The sequence below is a fragment of the Falco peregrinus genome, chromosome 1, assembly GCF_023634155.1.
Source record: "Falco peregrinus isolate bFalPer1 chromosome 1, bFalPer1.pri, whole genome shotgun sequence".
Classification (NCBI taxonomy): domain Eukaryota; kingdom Metazoa; phylum Chordata; class Aves; order Falconiformes; family Falconidae; genus Falco; species Falco peregrinus.
The window spans coordinates 3,605,654-3,621,341 of NC_073721.1; the positions used below are offsets into that span (position 1 = coordinate 3,605,654).

Genomic DNA, 15,688 nt, shown 5'->3' on the forward strand with positions numbered 1-15,688 from the left:
ACCCTGGTCTGTAGCCGGATGTCCAGATGCCTTGCCAAGGAGCGTATCGTTTGGTTCAACAAACAGTATTTGTGAGGAAAAAAATAAAAAGAGTGAAGATGTAATAGGACAAAGTTCATCTGCCAGCAAGTGCTCCTCCATTCCTCATCGCATCTCCCGTTCGTAAGCTGGAGAGGTGGGTCATGGTGGGAAGGGAAGGTCTGGGGAGGTTAAACAGATCCTTGGGATTTCAACTCAGATTTACATAAGTTTCTTAAACTCCCCACAGAGATGGAAAGTACTTGAAATACGATTTCTTCCATGCTTTCGCACCAGGGAAAAACTGAACTTTGCATTTCATTGTCTAACAAGAGTTACAGTGCAATGTGTTTTGTCAGCAGTGAGAATTTGTATGAAAACTCTGTATGTGACACATCTCAGCTAAACCCTTGTGCTCCCTGAAGTGTCTTCATTTCAAACACAGATTCAAGCTCTTTTTAAAGGTTTGAGGGTGGGTTTTTTTGCTTCTTCTGTTGACATGAATTAACAAATGTGAAGCTTCCAAAACCAGATTTAATATCATGAAAAATACCGGAGCTTTTGCCACCGATGCCATTTAATCTGTCTCAGCAACTAGATTAAATGACTTGCCAAAAGTCTGAATGTTTTCCAACAATAGGATTCCACATAATATGAGAATGTCATCGCACAGGATATGGTATTAAATGCAATGCAAAACTCCACTCTGGATGATTTAGCAAAGAAAATAAGTATTTCCTCTTTTTCTTCCCACCTCACTTCTTCTTATCTCTCCTACTCCAGAAACAACTAATGTTTTGAGATAGGCAAGCAAGAATTAACCAATCTGTTTCAAGCGATCTGTGGGAAATTGGAAGGTGTTACCTCCAGATTTTTTGCTAACCACAGGAAGTTACTTTGATAAGAATAACTTGCATGGTATATGTAATCTACGGAATGGACATTAACAACTTGTTCTTGTTTGACCCTGTAGTATTCAGTCTTTCTCTTGTGCTGAAAATAGATTTGAATGAAATTCATGAAAGGCCATCGGGCAAAACATGCTTTTCTGGACCTGATTTATTTCCAGCCAGCCTTCTGGATTTCCTTGTGTACTGGTTGATATTCACAAGTTGATGTTCTCCTGTTGTAGCTTTCCAGCTCAGTATGAGATAACTAGGGTTTTCTTACTGTAAAGCATTTCAGGAAAATATTGATAACTTAGTGGAAGTTATTGCTTTAATTGCATATGGGTTTGATCAGACTTTTGGACTATTTTGAGGTCTTGCATTAACTCATTCCAAGAATTTCTTCTCTGTCCTTCTGTACAAGTTATTCCCTATTTAGTTGTTTTAAAAGTAAATAAGACAGCATATATAGCCACTTTGCATCAGGAAGGTATTCCCATGTAATTCACCAGAGTACTGATATACTGAAAATAACCTTTCCATAAGGCTCACCCAGCAGTTACTCCTATCCTTATATATATGGGTAACTATATATATAGTTATATATACACATACATATATATATACCCTATATATATATGTGGATGCAGGTGGATTCTGCCTTTCACTGAACGCGCAGCACCTCCTCGCTGCATACACGTCAGGGTGCACAGCAGGCTTCAAGGGCATCTCACCCGTGTTTTGTGCCAGCAGTTACCATCATCCAGTGCTAGATCAGCTTCATCGCATTCTCACTGTTTGTGACCATGCATTATTTCTTTGCCAAAAAATGTGTAGTGGGCCCTCTGTTTCAGCTGTTTTCTGGTTTCTTTTTTTTACCTTACCGTGGCCAATGAGTCCAGCTGTTTTCTGTGTTGCTCAGGACTTTGTGTTGCTCAATGACAAAAGCAAATCCCTTTTTTTTCATACCAGTTATGAATATATGCAGTGGCACTGGCATCTTGGAGCTGTGCCAGTAAAGTGTTCAAGTGTGTTTTAGTATAGTTTATTAAAGCAGAAGGTTCATCAAACAACCCGTTAGTGGTCTGTGATTACTGCTCCATGGTGGGACTCGAGGAGATCTCAGGATGGGGGATAGACCTGATACCTTCCCCCACTTCGCCTTCTACTCCTTAGCTCCACCCAAGGAGATGAAGCCACGAACCCTGGATATCCTTTAATGATCACTTCTTAAAGTGGAGCTGATTTGTATTCCTTTGTTAGTATAAAGTTACATGTAAACTGAAATTCTGCATCTCAGAAAATTAGTAACTTTCTATGGCAGGCTGCCCAAATAGAAGAAAAAAAAAACCCAAACCAAAAAACAGGTCTTACCAGTAGTGTGACTTGTTGCTATAAAGCATCAGGCAGTAATGTCAAGAGATTTAAATCCAAATAGAGAATTTCTGAAAATTAATTTTGGATGCTTATTACAAAATAGAAAGTAACGTAATTTCTGGCAAAACTGTTAACAGGAGACGTAATGCATCTTTGCAGTAGCCCAGACTCCACGTTATTGGAAATTAGCTCTGTGTAAGAAGTTGCAGACAGGCTAGAGCTCACAGAAAACAGAAGATGACAATATCAAAGATTGATGCATTGATGTAATAGTTATCAGTGAACTAGAAAAGTCTATGATGCAATAGAATTTGTGAATATGATTTAAAGTTACTGTATTTCTTTAAATGGGAAGGTGACTTAGTTCAAAAGAAATCAGACTCACAGCATCCAGCCCATTAATGCGCTTGTTTGTGCTCCCAGTTCTGCAGACTACACAAAAGTGACGTTTGTTGAAATCTGCTTTTCCCATCTTCTCCGATCCCTCCACACTCGTGCCTGAAGCTATGGAAATCAAAAGCAGAGATATTCAAGCTTTGGCTCAGCCCTGAACACATTGTGTGACTGTCCACCAACACATCTTTGCACCAGGATCCCAGGGGTGTTTCAAGTGCCTCTCCTGGGAGGAGGGAGAAATAGGATCCCACCGCTAACCAGATCCCAGGGCAATCAGATCATTTACAGTTGCTCTTTCCCTCCTGCTTGTGCTCCATTTAAAACCAACGATTTCAAACTTGTCTCCTTCAGGACACTGAAAATAATGTTACTTTCTCTGCATTTTTTTCCACCAGGAGTGACTCAAAAGCAATGGGGCGCTGACGGTCAAAGGACATGTGCAGGCCTTCGGCAGAAGAGCGCTGCCGCAAGAAAATCAAGCTCTGCCAAGGTAAAATAAATAAATAATGTTTCGACAGCAGTCAGCAGAATGCAGTCAGGTTTAAAAAACAATCACTGATCGCTGAGCAGTGTATTTGCACTCGGTTTTGTTCAGCTAGGTTGAGCTTAGGCAGCAGAAAAGCCAAATAAAATGACGGCTAGATGTTGTGATTCCGTGTGCCCTTGGTGAGGGGGGAAAACTGCATGTTTTGTGGGGGGAAAAAAGCTGTTAAAAACACCCCAGGAGACTAAATCAAGTGGTATCCCAGATATCAGTACACTCTGTCTCTGATGTTCTCAAGATAAAGCCTGAGGTTTTCACTTCACCACATAGCTCTGTGTAAGTGCATGGTTTTTTCACAAGATGCAGTGAAGCCTGAAAGCTTCCAACAGCCATCGGATCAGCTGGTCAAACCTTTAAGATTCATTTCTTTGCCAAAGAGTGGGGGGAGGGATTCATACATATACTCAAGCAGAAAAAGGGAAAGTAAATTATTTAAAATATTGGTGCATGAGTTTGAAGCTAATCAGGAGTATTTTTGACATGCCTTTGGACTCTGACAGGATGTCTTCTTCATCTGTGCAGTCCTTAACAAAAGAAATAAATGTCAAATTAACTACTGGAGCATGAGAGATGCATCCAAAATAAGGTATTTCAAGGGACATTCTTCTTTGGTGCCCTCCCTGTAGAAATCTTGGGGAAGTGGAGTTGTGCAAGGCATGCAAAGGTCTTAAACCTGTACTCAGAAGCAAATGCAGTGCAGAAAACATGAAGAAAATGTTGTTACAGACCATGAAAGAAACAAAGAAGGAACAAAATGCTGTTCCTGGGGCTGTGAAATTATTGAATTGTCAAAACCACAGGCAGCTGGTTTAAAGAGTTGATAAAATTTACTTGGCATTTCACCTCGTTAATCAACTCTTGATCTACCTTTACCTCCAATCAGCTTCCCAGGAGTTACAAAGGAGCCCGTTTTCTGTGTTGTTTCCATGCACAGAGAACAGGAGCACAGGAATGGTTTTCCCCATGGGATCTGGTGCAGGGCTCCAACTCTGGCACTCAAGCCCTGAGAAGGATGACGCTGGCACCCAGGAGGTCATAACTCTGTCACTCACATAGCCTTCCTCGAAGAAGAATATTACGTTTTGTGAAACATTTGTCAAGTACTGGCATTGATTGTTGGGTGATAGACGCTCAGATATGACTGAGACGAATTCATGACGAGCAGGAGCAGCACAGCTAGCAAATGGCACCCAAACCCTGAATGACCTTGGATGAGCTTTCACTGTGAAGCTAGTCCTCAGATTTTGCATGCCAGCTCAGTGGGTTGTTTTGTTGGGTTTTTTGTGGTTTTTTTTTTTTTTTTTTTTCTATTAGGACTGAGAGATCTAAGAACACATTGGCAGGAACAATCTGATCAGCCAATTTACAGCAGCGGTGAGATTAGGCCAGATGCTTTATTGCATGTTACTTATGTGACCAGCCATGTGGATAATATTAACAGGAGGTTTTAAACTCAGGTTTACTCTTTGTCAGATAGCTTTAACATAAAACCAGCTCCTTTGTCACATCGAGTGAAGCAACGTACAGTCTATCAAGATAGATCTTTGCTGTCACGGGTGGAAAAATGAATCTGGCCACTGTCGATCCATCTTGAACATATGTGTTTTTACCTCACTGATAGGTGTCACCAAGTGATCATAAGCAAGAGGGAACTAATGAATTGAAAGAGTACACAGAGCCCTTACAAGCAATTATATCACATCTGTGGGAGGGATCATGGAGTTTTTCCATGCTTATAACTGGTGAGGTTGTAGAGCAGTCACGGCCCTGGTGCCCACATGTCCTCTGCAGCATGTGATGGCACATGTGGACCTTCAGGCTAATGATCCATAATATATTTCAATGCATTTCAAATTCCAGCAGACCGTCATGGAAGGGTAGTTTATAGTCTGAAACAGGCCATTGCCTTTAACATGTCCATTTGTAAAGAAACAGAGCAGCGGCAAATCTGGACTGCAATGACGGGTTAAATACTGAAAATAATAGTATAGAATACACATTTTTAATTTTGATTTATTTTGCACCAGAGTACTAAGGTTTTCATTGAAGCCTCCCAGACAATTCAGAGCTGGTTTCAAGAGCGTGTGTTTTTAAATGACAAAGAAGTTAGCAAGAAATCTCAAACAAAACTGACCAGTGTGATAGTCAGTAGATGAGCAACAGTTACATATATTATGACAGAGTATGTTGCTAATTTGAATCTTTTCATTTGCAGGAATCTCTGTCATCACATAATACAACACTGATTTCACCGACAGTCATTTCACCGATGATTGATGAGAATAAATCAAAAGAGAATTGGCCCACTTCACCTATGCAGTCCGTGATCCCCCTGCCCTGTGCTCACCACAGGAAGCAATCTCTGGCTAACCATGGTTCTGTCAACGTCAACAGAGCATTTACAGTACTTCCCAGCAGGTTAGAAATTCAGGCATCCTTAGATGACACCACGGCTTCATTGGACTCTCCCGTTGCAGAGTGTTGCAACCAGCAGAAAGGTTTTGCCTCCATAACCGTTACAGCCAGGCGTGTTGCTGCAGGCGCCAGAGACCCAGCACATGGACCTGGGGCTGTGCAAGAGCCCGATACCACGTCCCCCACCTCGAGCAAGGTCCGTGCTGCCCTCCCTAGCTGGCCTCCACCAGGCCACGCACACCAACATGCCTCTCTGCTAAAGATTTCTGAATCTTGCTCACAATTAGGTGAAGAGCCACAAAAGCAGTTTTTTGACCCCAGAAACAAAAAGAGCGAAGTGGGTCTTCAAAGCAGCGATGGGAGAGAGAAAGCACCACCTTCCTTCTTCTCATGTGTCCACCTTCAGGTTTCTCAGCAGTGTCCAAATACCATCTATTATTTAGACAAGTCGCTCAATGTATGCATTGACCAACCTCGAATTAAATGCCCCAAAATTCATAGATCAACATTGTCCTTCAATATAAATTGCAGTTTGTCTAGATTAACAGCAGATGGAGTAGATGGCATAGCTAATGGAGAGCCAATAGAGGAGATATTTCAAACAAAGCTCCTAGGAGAAAACAAGACTCCACTCAGAGCAAACATGAGTGCAACCTTAAAAGAAAATAATGTAATTAATAAAGACAAAACAAGTGAAGGCTATTTGGGTAGTAAATACCCGTTGCCAAGTGTCTTTGTCTCTGAACTTTCAGCATTTGTGGATATACCCAGAGGACCTAATAATGTAGTAACGGCAAAGAAAGATGATGATAAGCAGTCTGGCAGCTATCACACTGCATTTTCTCTCCAGCGTCCTAGTTCAAGTGATGAGGCAGGTAAGTAATTTCCATAAACCTCAGTCTGGTGGAGCAGAGGCTCAGGCTGGAACAGACCCACCACAATGATTTTAAGTGAGCAGATAACAGTAATCCTTGCTTCTGCAAAGGCACGGTGAGTCAGAGCACAACCTAGACGTTTTCAGTTTTAGGACTACCGTGAATATATTTGCCGTGCTAGTGATGTGTGCTGCTCATCAGATGACAGAGAGAACTATGCCTGTGTTTTCTGTATTAAATCTCTATTTTTAACCATTTTTAACCGTAATATATTTTTTCCCCTAGTAACATGCAGGCGCTTAGCCCCTGAAAATAATTAGGTCTTTCTTTGAGGGCTGAATTTCAGGGTCTGAGATTAAGAGGGAGATGACTGCACTGAGCTTGCTTTTGTGCTCCTTGCAATAAAAATGATCTTGTTTTCAGCTTTTATGTAGAAGGCTATAGTAATAAGCCCAGGCTTTTATAACTAATGGCTCCAGGTAAATGGTTTGCAAATCTTTAACACATTTGTTTCAAACATCTCCAAGCATTTTGCAAACATAAAATTTTCTTTGCAACATTGCTTTCAGAGAAGGGAAAGGTACTGTGGGGATTGCTTCATGCCCAGAGTGCTATAGCTTCTGCTGCACTGGGCTGTAGCAGCTATTTTACAGTGCACTTGAATAACCACAGCTGAGTTTATTGACTTTCCAGGAAAGGAGTGTGGATGGGAAGAATGTCAATGAGTGAGTCTGGGTTTTACCAGAAGCACTAAGGTTAAAACTTACCCCCCATGTATCCTGCGACCTTGGGCTACCTTTAATTGCAATTACCCAGTTCTTATACACCCTTTTTGATCTAAGTATATGAGCATAAGCTACATCTTGAGATTCATTTGTACCTTCATCTTCCCAGTGTGCAAATGGAAAATAGGAGAAAGATGAGAAGCTGCATGATGTCTCATGGGCTGGACATGTACAAAACCCAGGCTGTACCATCCCTTTGCACCTTGCTGTGACTGCTGCACTTGCTTCCCCGTGCCTGCAATCGATGGGACTGCTCTTGCAGTTATCAAGGTGCAAACAGTGGTTTCATTCAGAGGCCTTCTGCTTTAACCTTTAAGAAAATCATCCACAGAGCCAGGGTTTTCCACAGGGAAACTGGCAGTGTCAGTAATTCCAGAGCCAGGCCTTTAAATGAAAACTGTGTGGGTCCAAAGGGTGAAGCACCCCTCAGGCTGGGTGCTGAAGAAAGCCTGAGATAAAATATTTCTTTATTCTTTAGAGGGAAGTAAGGTTGTTCAGCCTGCAGAAAAGGGGGCTCGGGGGGCCCTGATGGCTCTCAGCTCCCTGGCAGGGGCTGTGGGCAGGGGGGGTCGGTCTCTGCTCCCAGGGAACCAGCCACAGGACAAGAGGGAACGGCCTCGAGTAGCGCCAGGGGAGGGTTAGGTTGGATATCAGGAAACATTTCTTCACTGAAAGGGCTGCCAAGCCCTGGCACAGGCTGCCCAGGGAGGTGGTGGGATCGCCATCCCTGGAGGTGTTTAAAAAACTTGTAGATGCGGTGCTGGGGGGCACGGGTCAGTGGTGGGCTTGGCAGTGCTGGGTTAACAGTTGGGTTTGTGATCTTAAAGGTCTTTTCCAAACCGAATAATTCTATTTATGTTTATAAGTGTAATCCGGGCTGTCTATTGTTGAGGGGGAGATGACACAGTGAGGAGCAGGAGAGGGAAGATGCCAACCAGTGTTAGAGATCTGGGGACAGAAATGTAAAGGAGCGAGGACTGGTGAGGACCTTCCACTGACTCACAGCAGCAAATTAAGCATTTTGGCTTTGGACCTCATTAAATACCATCCTAATTTCAAATAATGATGTCCTCCTGAAGCTTCCATAGGAAGTATTATGTATGCAAGTCATTGTTCAACAGCACCTAAAGTCTCTCTGTGATATACTGTAGAAACAAGGATTAGAATAATACTGAGCCTTCCATGGGCTTAGTGATACAGTGACTGCATGAAAGAATCACCTTTACTAGAAGTAATTAGAAAGTGAAACAGGGCACTGCTTATAGATCCACAGTTTTACTGAAAAGAGGAAATAAGTGAGGTAACCTGCTGAGCAGTGCTGGGGTTTGAAAAATTACTTCCGCTATTTGTGTACACAAGAATACAGGTGTAAATAAACGTGGGAAATGCTACCTTTTTAACTGCTTCTACCTTTTGTGTAAGCAATAATGTAGAATGAAAAGGTATATATTTCTCTTGATCAGACTCTTTGTAATAGATAAGAAGGTGTTTAGCAGCTTGCTACAACTTTCCTGTCTGAAATATGTCTAAAGAGCCAGTATAATGCTTCAAAACAACGGCCTTTCTCACCAGGATCCCCAAAGTAATGAGCTCTGGCATAGCCGTCAACCATGAAATGTGACAAATCATAAGAAACCCAGTTAAATGCGTGAGACATCTGCAGTGCTCATTAAAATTAAAGGCAATTGGTATGATTTAACCTGGGAGAAAATGAAAACCTGAGTTCCCTTCAGTTTGGACAATGGGTAAAGTGAGGGAGAGAAGTGATTGCCTAGGTCTAATACTCCGTCCAGGTGCAAATCTGGTACAGTACTACAGCCTGTTATATGGGTTTTGTCCTGGACTAGTCTTAGATATTTAAAGAGAGTTATAGTGGGGACACTGTTGCCTTCCTGCTTTTTGCTGTGGCATATCTGCATATTGGAAATTACGAGACCTGTATTGCAAGATGCTGCTTTACCAGCACAGCAAAATAACTACCCCATCAGCAAAGTCTTTTATACCATTATAGATTCCCAATTCCTTTAAGTATTTTTTTCCTTTGGTGTTTACTAGCTCAAATCCATTCATGTTAAGCTTTGATCTGCTATGTGTTTATGCAATGAAATGTTTGTGAAATGGGATGTTTAAAAAGAAGGAAGAGCTAGCAAAGAAGGGAGAGTGAGCAACTTTCGATACAGTGCTAATATCTTAACATAGTTATCTTATGGATGGGGGAACTGTGGAGAGCACACTGTCCATCACATTTCTGATGATCCAGAAAGTTTGAGTTTATATGCGTTTGCAGCTGTAGGCAATATCTTCCTGCCAGCAGAAATACAAGTGGTAATAACATCACCACGGGTAAAAAAAAAAAACAAAAACACAACCTACTTTCAAGGCTAGACTTTTCTGTATGAAATCTGTAAATGTAGTTTCCAGGATGTATAGGCTGCCTTACTAGGATCTGAAGTCGAATGACACCCAAATACTTCTCTGCTTTTTAGGTACTGGGCCAAGTTTGCCATTTCCTATAGGGTCAGTTGAGTCATGGTCTCTGGAGGATTTTTTTCTAATTTTTCATATGACTTCACTAAAGTAACAATGATTCTACTTATAGTATTACTCATACTATTTCATGTTCAAATCCAAGTATTCAGGATTTGGCTTTACATGGACCTGGATAACCTAATCTAAGGCCCTGCTTTCAGCAAGAGGTTGGTCCAGATAATCTCCAGAGGTATATATTTCCACAATGTGCCACATATGAAAAAGATATTTTAGGAATATTAATGAAATGTAAATCTTGGGCTATGCTCATGGATGGTAATTATACTTAGAAATCCAAGTCTCTCAGCTCAGCTAGTGTTCAAAGCCATGTTTCATGCTACAGCATTCCAAAGATGGAATATGATCTTGTGATTTCACTGCTGTGGACTGTATCTTCTACTGGCTTCATTGCTTTGGGTACTTCCATTATTTGGCAAAAAATTGGACTGTAATTGCTGGAAAATCCATGTTACACGTGGTCAGACTTGAACTGCAGGAGGACATAGAGTTATAGGACATGACTGTCTTTATTTTTAATGAATGGCCACCATTTAAATCCCTTGGGCAGCTTAAGGAAGGTGTACCCGTTAATGTGAAATGATCCAGAGAGCCCCATGACCCACCTCAGAGATATGACCAAGGGTAAGCTCGGGCCAGGCTCCATGGGGTCCTTGTCACAGGTGATCGATGTGTATCACCCTGCCTTTGGTCATGGTTTTTAACAAGCTGTCAGAACTTGCTGGCGCTGCTTTTAAATGAATGCTGCAATTTCCTTTACTGTCTGTAGTTGATGTCTCATAAATACAAGGTAGGTTAAAAATGAAAGGATTAGTCTTGTTTCTGTTGAAGACAGGAGCATTTTTAATCTTTATTTCCCACCTACATTTCACGAAGAACATATTCCACATGAATATCTAGTTTTCCATCCATCTTTTACAATCTATTACCTACTGGATTCCATGCTGAATTATAAAAAAGGGACAAAGGGAAGAAAATCCCACAACTTTAAATCCATTTTAACCTTTTGATTAAACAATATCATTTACTGGGAATGAATATAAGTGCCAACATCTAAATTCATCTGTTTCAGCTTAATTGTAAACATTGTGATGCCTGAGCACCTTCGCAAACCTCAGCTATGATATAAACCAAAATAATTTCTGCTAACACTTCAATTTTTATAACGTCTACACTTTTGTTTTTCTTTTGTTGTCATGCTCAAAACTGCTGTGCAGGGTTACTAAGGAAGAACAGCTGAGGTGGGGAGAAATGAGAATCTGGTCGGGATGGCAGGTACTGGGCTGGCTCCCACAGCCCTACCTTGAGTTACAAAAGACGTGGAGGTGACAAAAGGGCATCTCATGAATCGCACTCCTATGTAAACGACCCAAATGTAGGGAAATCAGGATTATGAGGTATGCGTGAGTAATCAACAGAAGGTGAACATGACACAATGGTGGTGGCGGTGACTGTGGGCGGCAGTAAGTGCAGGCACGGGGAGCCAGCCCTGGCATGGCGGGGGGCTGGGGGCATGCACTGTGAACTGCCAGCGAATGACACAATTCAGGAACAAAGCTCTCAAGAAGAGGAAGAACACACTTAAATCAGTGAACAAGACAGATCAGAGAGCTGGTATTGCAGTTGCTCATTTTCCCAAAGAGAATGGCAGGTGACTTGAAAGTATAATTTACTTAATTAAAACAACCCAAGGCAATGAATGGGGAAAACGGAGATGGGATCTGGGCTTTTGGGGTGTTGAACAGCCCCAGATGACTATTGGCTTCTGATTCCTTCTTAAACAACAGTTTTATTAACAAGTGCTGAAGTCAGCAGCATTTTTTCCAAGGAGTGAATAACTGGACTTTAATTTGTTTCAAGAGCTATTTTATTTTTTTTATGTAGTGTGCGTGTCTATATGTATGTGTATATATACTTGTACTGGAGTCGAATCAGAACAGATTGTGCTGTGGGATTTCGATAGGTTGCTACCTGCAAAGCAAAAAAGCAAAAAAAAAAAAAAATTAAATACACATTGAAAAGCCCTTGGTATTAGAGACATTTATATATCAAGAAAATATTTGTAGGTCACCTTTAAACTAATATATACTCATGGTAATCAGGATGGGTTAATGTAAGCAATCTTAAGACTGAAGACTATGCATAGCATTTACTTTCAATTATTAAATAGTATTTGAAATGTTGTAATGAATGAATGTGACCTATCTGGCGGTCTCACCTCATCTTCTGTTTATGGGGAAGCCACTATGCAATAATCCAGAGTACAAGTGTGTGTGTAGGGAGATACATATATATACACACACACACATATGAACAAGATATAATTAGATGAAAGCTGTTCCTTACAATATGGAATTTATTGTATAGAAACTTGAGTAGCTACAGCTGATGCTAATTAACTCTCCAGCCTGAGAATGTGTACAGTGGTAGTGATGGTGAAGACAGGAGAAATGTGAAATATGGCACAGAAGATTTTTTCTTTAGCTTGCACCTGCTAGGCATGAGGAGCCAAATCTTCAGCTGATGTCAACCAATAGAAAGATCTGCCTTCAGAGGAGTGACACTGATTTACATCAGCTGAGAATCTGGCCGGGGGATGTTACTGACTTGGCATTATGGACATAGCAGCTGGTGCTGACTTGTTAAGAACAAAGGACCATATGCCAAAAAGCCCATTAAAAGGAGCTCCTTTGATGTTTCACTTCATCTGGTATAAATTTAAAATGGAGGAGGCTGTCAATTTTCCTTAGTCTAGACATTTTGTGTCATTGGGTCTGTGTCACACTGCAATGTGACCTTCATGTACTGTATCAGATGCTGAGAAACTGAGAACTTGGTCCTTACAGATGTTGAAAACTCCGTGAGGAACTGGAAGTCCTCAGTTATTAGTGACTCTGGAAGGTGGAAGGGTGGGGTCGAGACAGACCCCAACCCGTGTGGTGGGCAATAGGATTTTCCTATCCTTATCCTGGAGACTTTTTATTCCTTTTTAGAAGGAAGAGGATGCCTCCTCTACTCTGAAGGGCCCTTTTGCATTTATAAAGTACCAAGCTCTTGAGCTTTGCTTTTAGTTTCAAATGCCCACTGCCAGTTTCTCCACCATGTGGTGTGGTGAAGGAAGGGTTAATGACGCTCACTGGGTGTAAGAGAAGAAGCAAGGGATTGGCATGGAGCGGTACTCTTCCTTACTCCACTTACTTAGATAAACTACAGGACTCAGGAGAGTGATGTGGCCTTCTGCCCTGTCTTATGGATGTGTAGCTACCATCAGAGGTACTGCCCCATCATACGGACGCGTAGCTACCATCAGAGGTTCTGCCCTGTCATATGGTTGCGTAGCTACCATCAGAGGTTCTGCCCTGTCATATGGAGGAGTAGCTACCATCGGAGGTCATAGGCGACAGATGTGAGCAAGAGGGAGAGATGATACTCAAGGTTGTGTAAGCCAAAGCTTCTCCTAGGCTGGTTTTCAACGGCAACACTGGTGATGCAGTGGCACTGTTATGTCACAGCGACCCTGGCCCTGATTAAAGAGCTCATCTTTTCCTGTGGAGCTTTCTTGTTCTTTGACAGTTTTTCTGTGGTGTTAGGCACCAAGCAGCCACGGGTGGTTGGGTGAATGATTGGGGTTTTGTATTTGTTTGGGGGTTTTTTTTGTGGATGTTTTTGTTTACTTGTTTGTTTTCACTTGTTTAAGGGCATGACCATAAAATAGTTTGACTGGAGTTGAAGGAGCTCTTCACCTTCAGGAAACATGCCTTTTGCAGATTAAAGGCTTGGTTTTATGCTATGGGGCACAGCAACAAACTTGTTGGATAGAAAAGCCGTTGTTTCCCTAGAAGACAGAAGGATATCTGCCCTGTTAATGATGTTATGGACAACATTTATATGAGTGAAATTCATAAATTAGAATTCATTTCCTAAAGATGATTATATTGTCTGCTGAAGATCCAAGCTAAAGTTCAGCTCTCCTTGTTTTGTCATGTGAAAGTTAATGGTTTGATTTTTTCCACTGTTTTCCATCTTAGGCAGGGTGAGCATTTCTGCCTTGAGCTGTCAGAGTTGGTAAAAATGTGAGAGAATCTGAAGTGAAAGACTCTGGAGGGGGAAAGTCACTCGCTAGCACTCAGGGCAAGCAGTGGAGGACTGAATACTAGAATCATTAAAATGATGAAGAGAAAGAGAGGCTACGTGGATTCGGTGACTGCATTATGTCACTGGATTAAAGGGCCTCATTTTCCCCTTATTCACACTTGGTTTAAACTGGGAGCAACTCTTCTGCAGTCTGTGAAATGAGTACTTGCCTCAGTCTGGCTGCGGAAAATTATCAGAAAGAGCTGAACAACTAGGTGTTTTTGACACGATGAGAATACCAAGTGGTCGATACACTTCTTCCCCTGCAAATCATCATTTAAATGTTCTGAATCGTTGTGAACGTTATTTTTAAAGTCACACTGCATCAGATTACTCCTTGAGTCACTACAATAGTGTCTGATAGCTTCTGGCATGACATCCTTAAAATTCAAATGGGGATGTCTAACTCTAGGATTTTTGTTACGTGGATGTTACAGAGAACGTCTCAAAAGTACAGCAGCAAATTTCAAAGTATTTTCAATAACCATTTCCATGGTTCTTAACAATATGAACAGAGATTCTCTCAGCCTAAAGACCAGTTTCCTGGGAGCGTTGGGCTTGTTAAAGACATAGCTTTGGTATAGCACGGCCAAAAATGCATGACAAGAAAAACAATGATGATCCAAGGCATCACTCTAAGGCTGATTATCTTCAACCAGAAAATAATTACCAGGTGCTTGACCAATCTCCCAATTATGAAAAGTTTAATGAAAAGAGGATATTTTTCCTTTTATCCTGTCCTAGCACATAGGAAGCAAAAGAGGGAAAAACGTTAGCAAAATGTATAAACACTGATGTCAAGCAGCTGGGTATTGGGAACTCACTGGTGCAAGCAGTCAAATCAAATCATATGGGTGGATTATTTCCTGACCACTAAAATATTCTGCAGCAATAATATGCTCTTGTGATTCAGAGTGTAGGATGATCTCCTGTGGGTGCCAGGCAGGAACATTTCCTTTTTGCTGGTGCAGTCATTGCAAATGACACCCTTGGTCCACCAAACCTCTCCGTGCACGGTCGGCGTCAGTCCCTCACACCCTGTCCTGAGCAGCATGTGTCTGCCCATGAACTCCCTGAAATAGGTGGTGTTCCTTTATTTAACACCAAGAGAGAGGACTGATTAATTATTTGCAAAGTGTTTGGAGAAAATAAATTGGCAGTCACCAGGGAGAGACTTATTGGTAGGTGCTGTTGATTAGCTGCATTATGGGATTGTTTGCTCTGAAAGCAAGTGTTGGACTACACTAATTTTGTCAAATGCCTTTTGTAAACAAGCTATTCCTTGACATTAAGAGGTTCTTCCTACTTTGGACTGATTGTAAATTTGAAGACTAGTAGATCTTAGGTACACTTGATAAGCTTTTTCTTTTAAATGATTACAACTTTCTACAGTCAAATACCAGCTTTTGTAAAAAGAAAGCATCTTCCTTCTGAGAAATGTGCCCACAGCTGTCAATGTTATTTTAAAAATAAAACAAAAAAAACCCCAACCTTTTTTAGAGATGATTTATTAATCTAGACTCTTAGCTTGAGGTGTTATTGATATAACAGTTAATTAAGCTTTATCCTCACCAGGCAGGGCTGTTTGAAGAAGCATTAGTAGAGGTACGATGACATGTTCATCAGGAGTAACAGTCTGGCTGGTCCTCTCAGCTCAAGCTTGCAATGTTGCCTCAACTTGGGGTCTTGAAAATTCTGGGAAGGGAGCTG

At 41.4% G+C, this 15,688-nt stretch overlaps 1 protein-coding gene across 1 annotated transcript in view; it reads left to right on the top strand.

The window, feature by feature from the left end:
- The window catches only part of C1H10orf90 (chromosome 1 C10orf90 homolog), a 68,203-nt gene that overhangs the window by 29,548 nt on the left and 22,967 nt on the right, over positions 1-15,688 (top strand). Inside the window, exons 2-3 of the mRNA XM_055813312.1 lie at positions 3,074-3,168; positions 5,438-6,512. Of these exons, the coding sequence (XP_055669287.1) occupies positions 3,074-3,168; positions 5,438-6,512 (1,170 nt within the window). The remainder of the gene's footprint in view (positions 1-3,073; positions 3,169-5,437; positions 6,513-15,688) is intronic.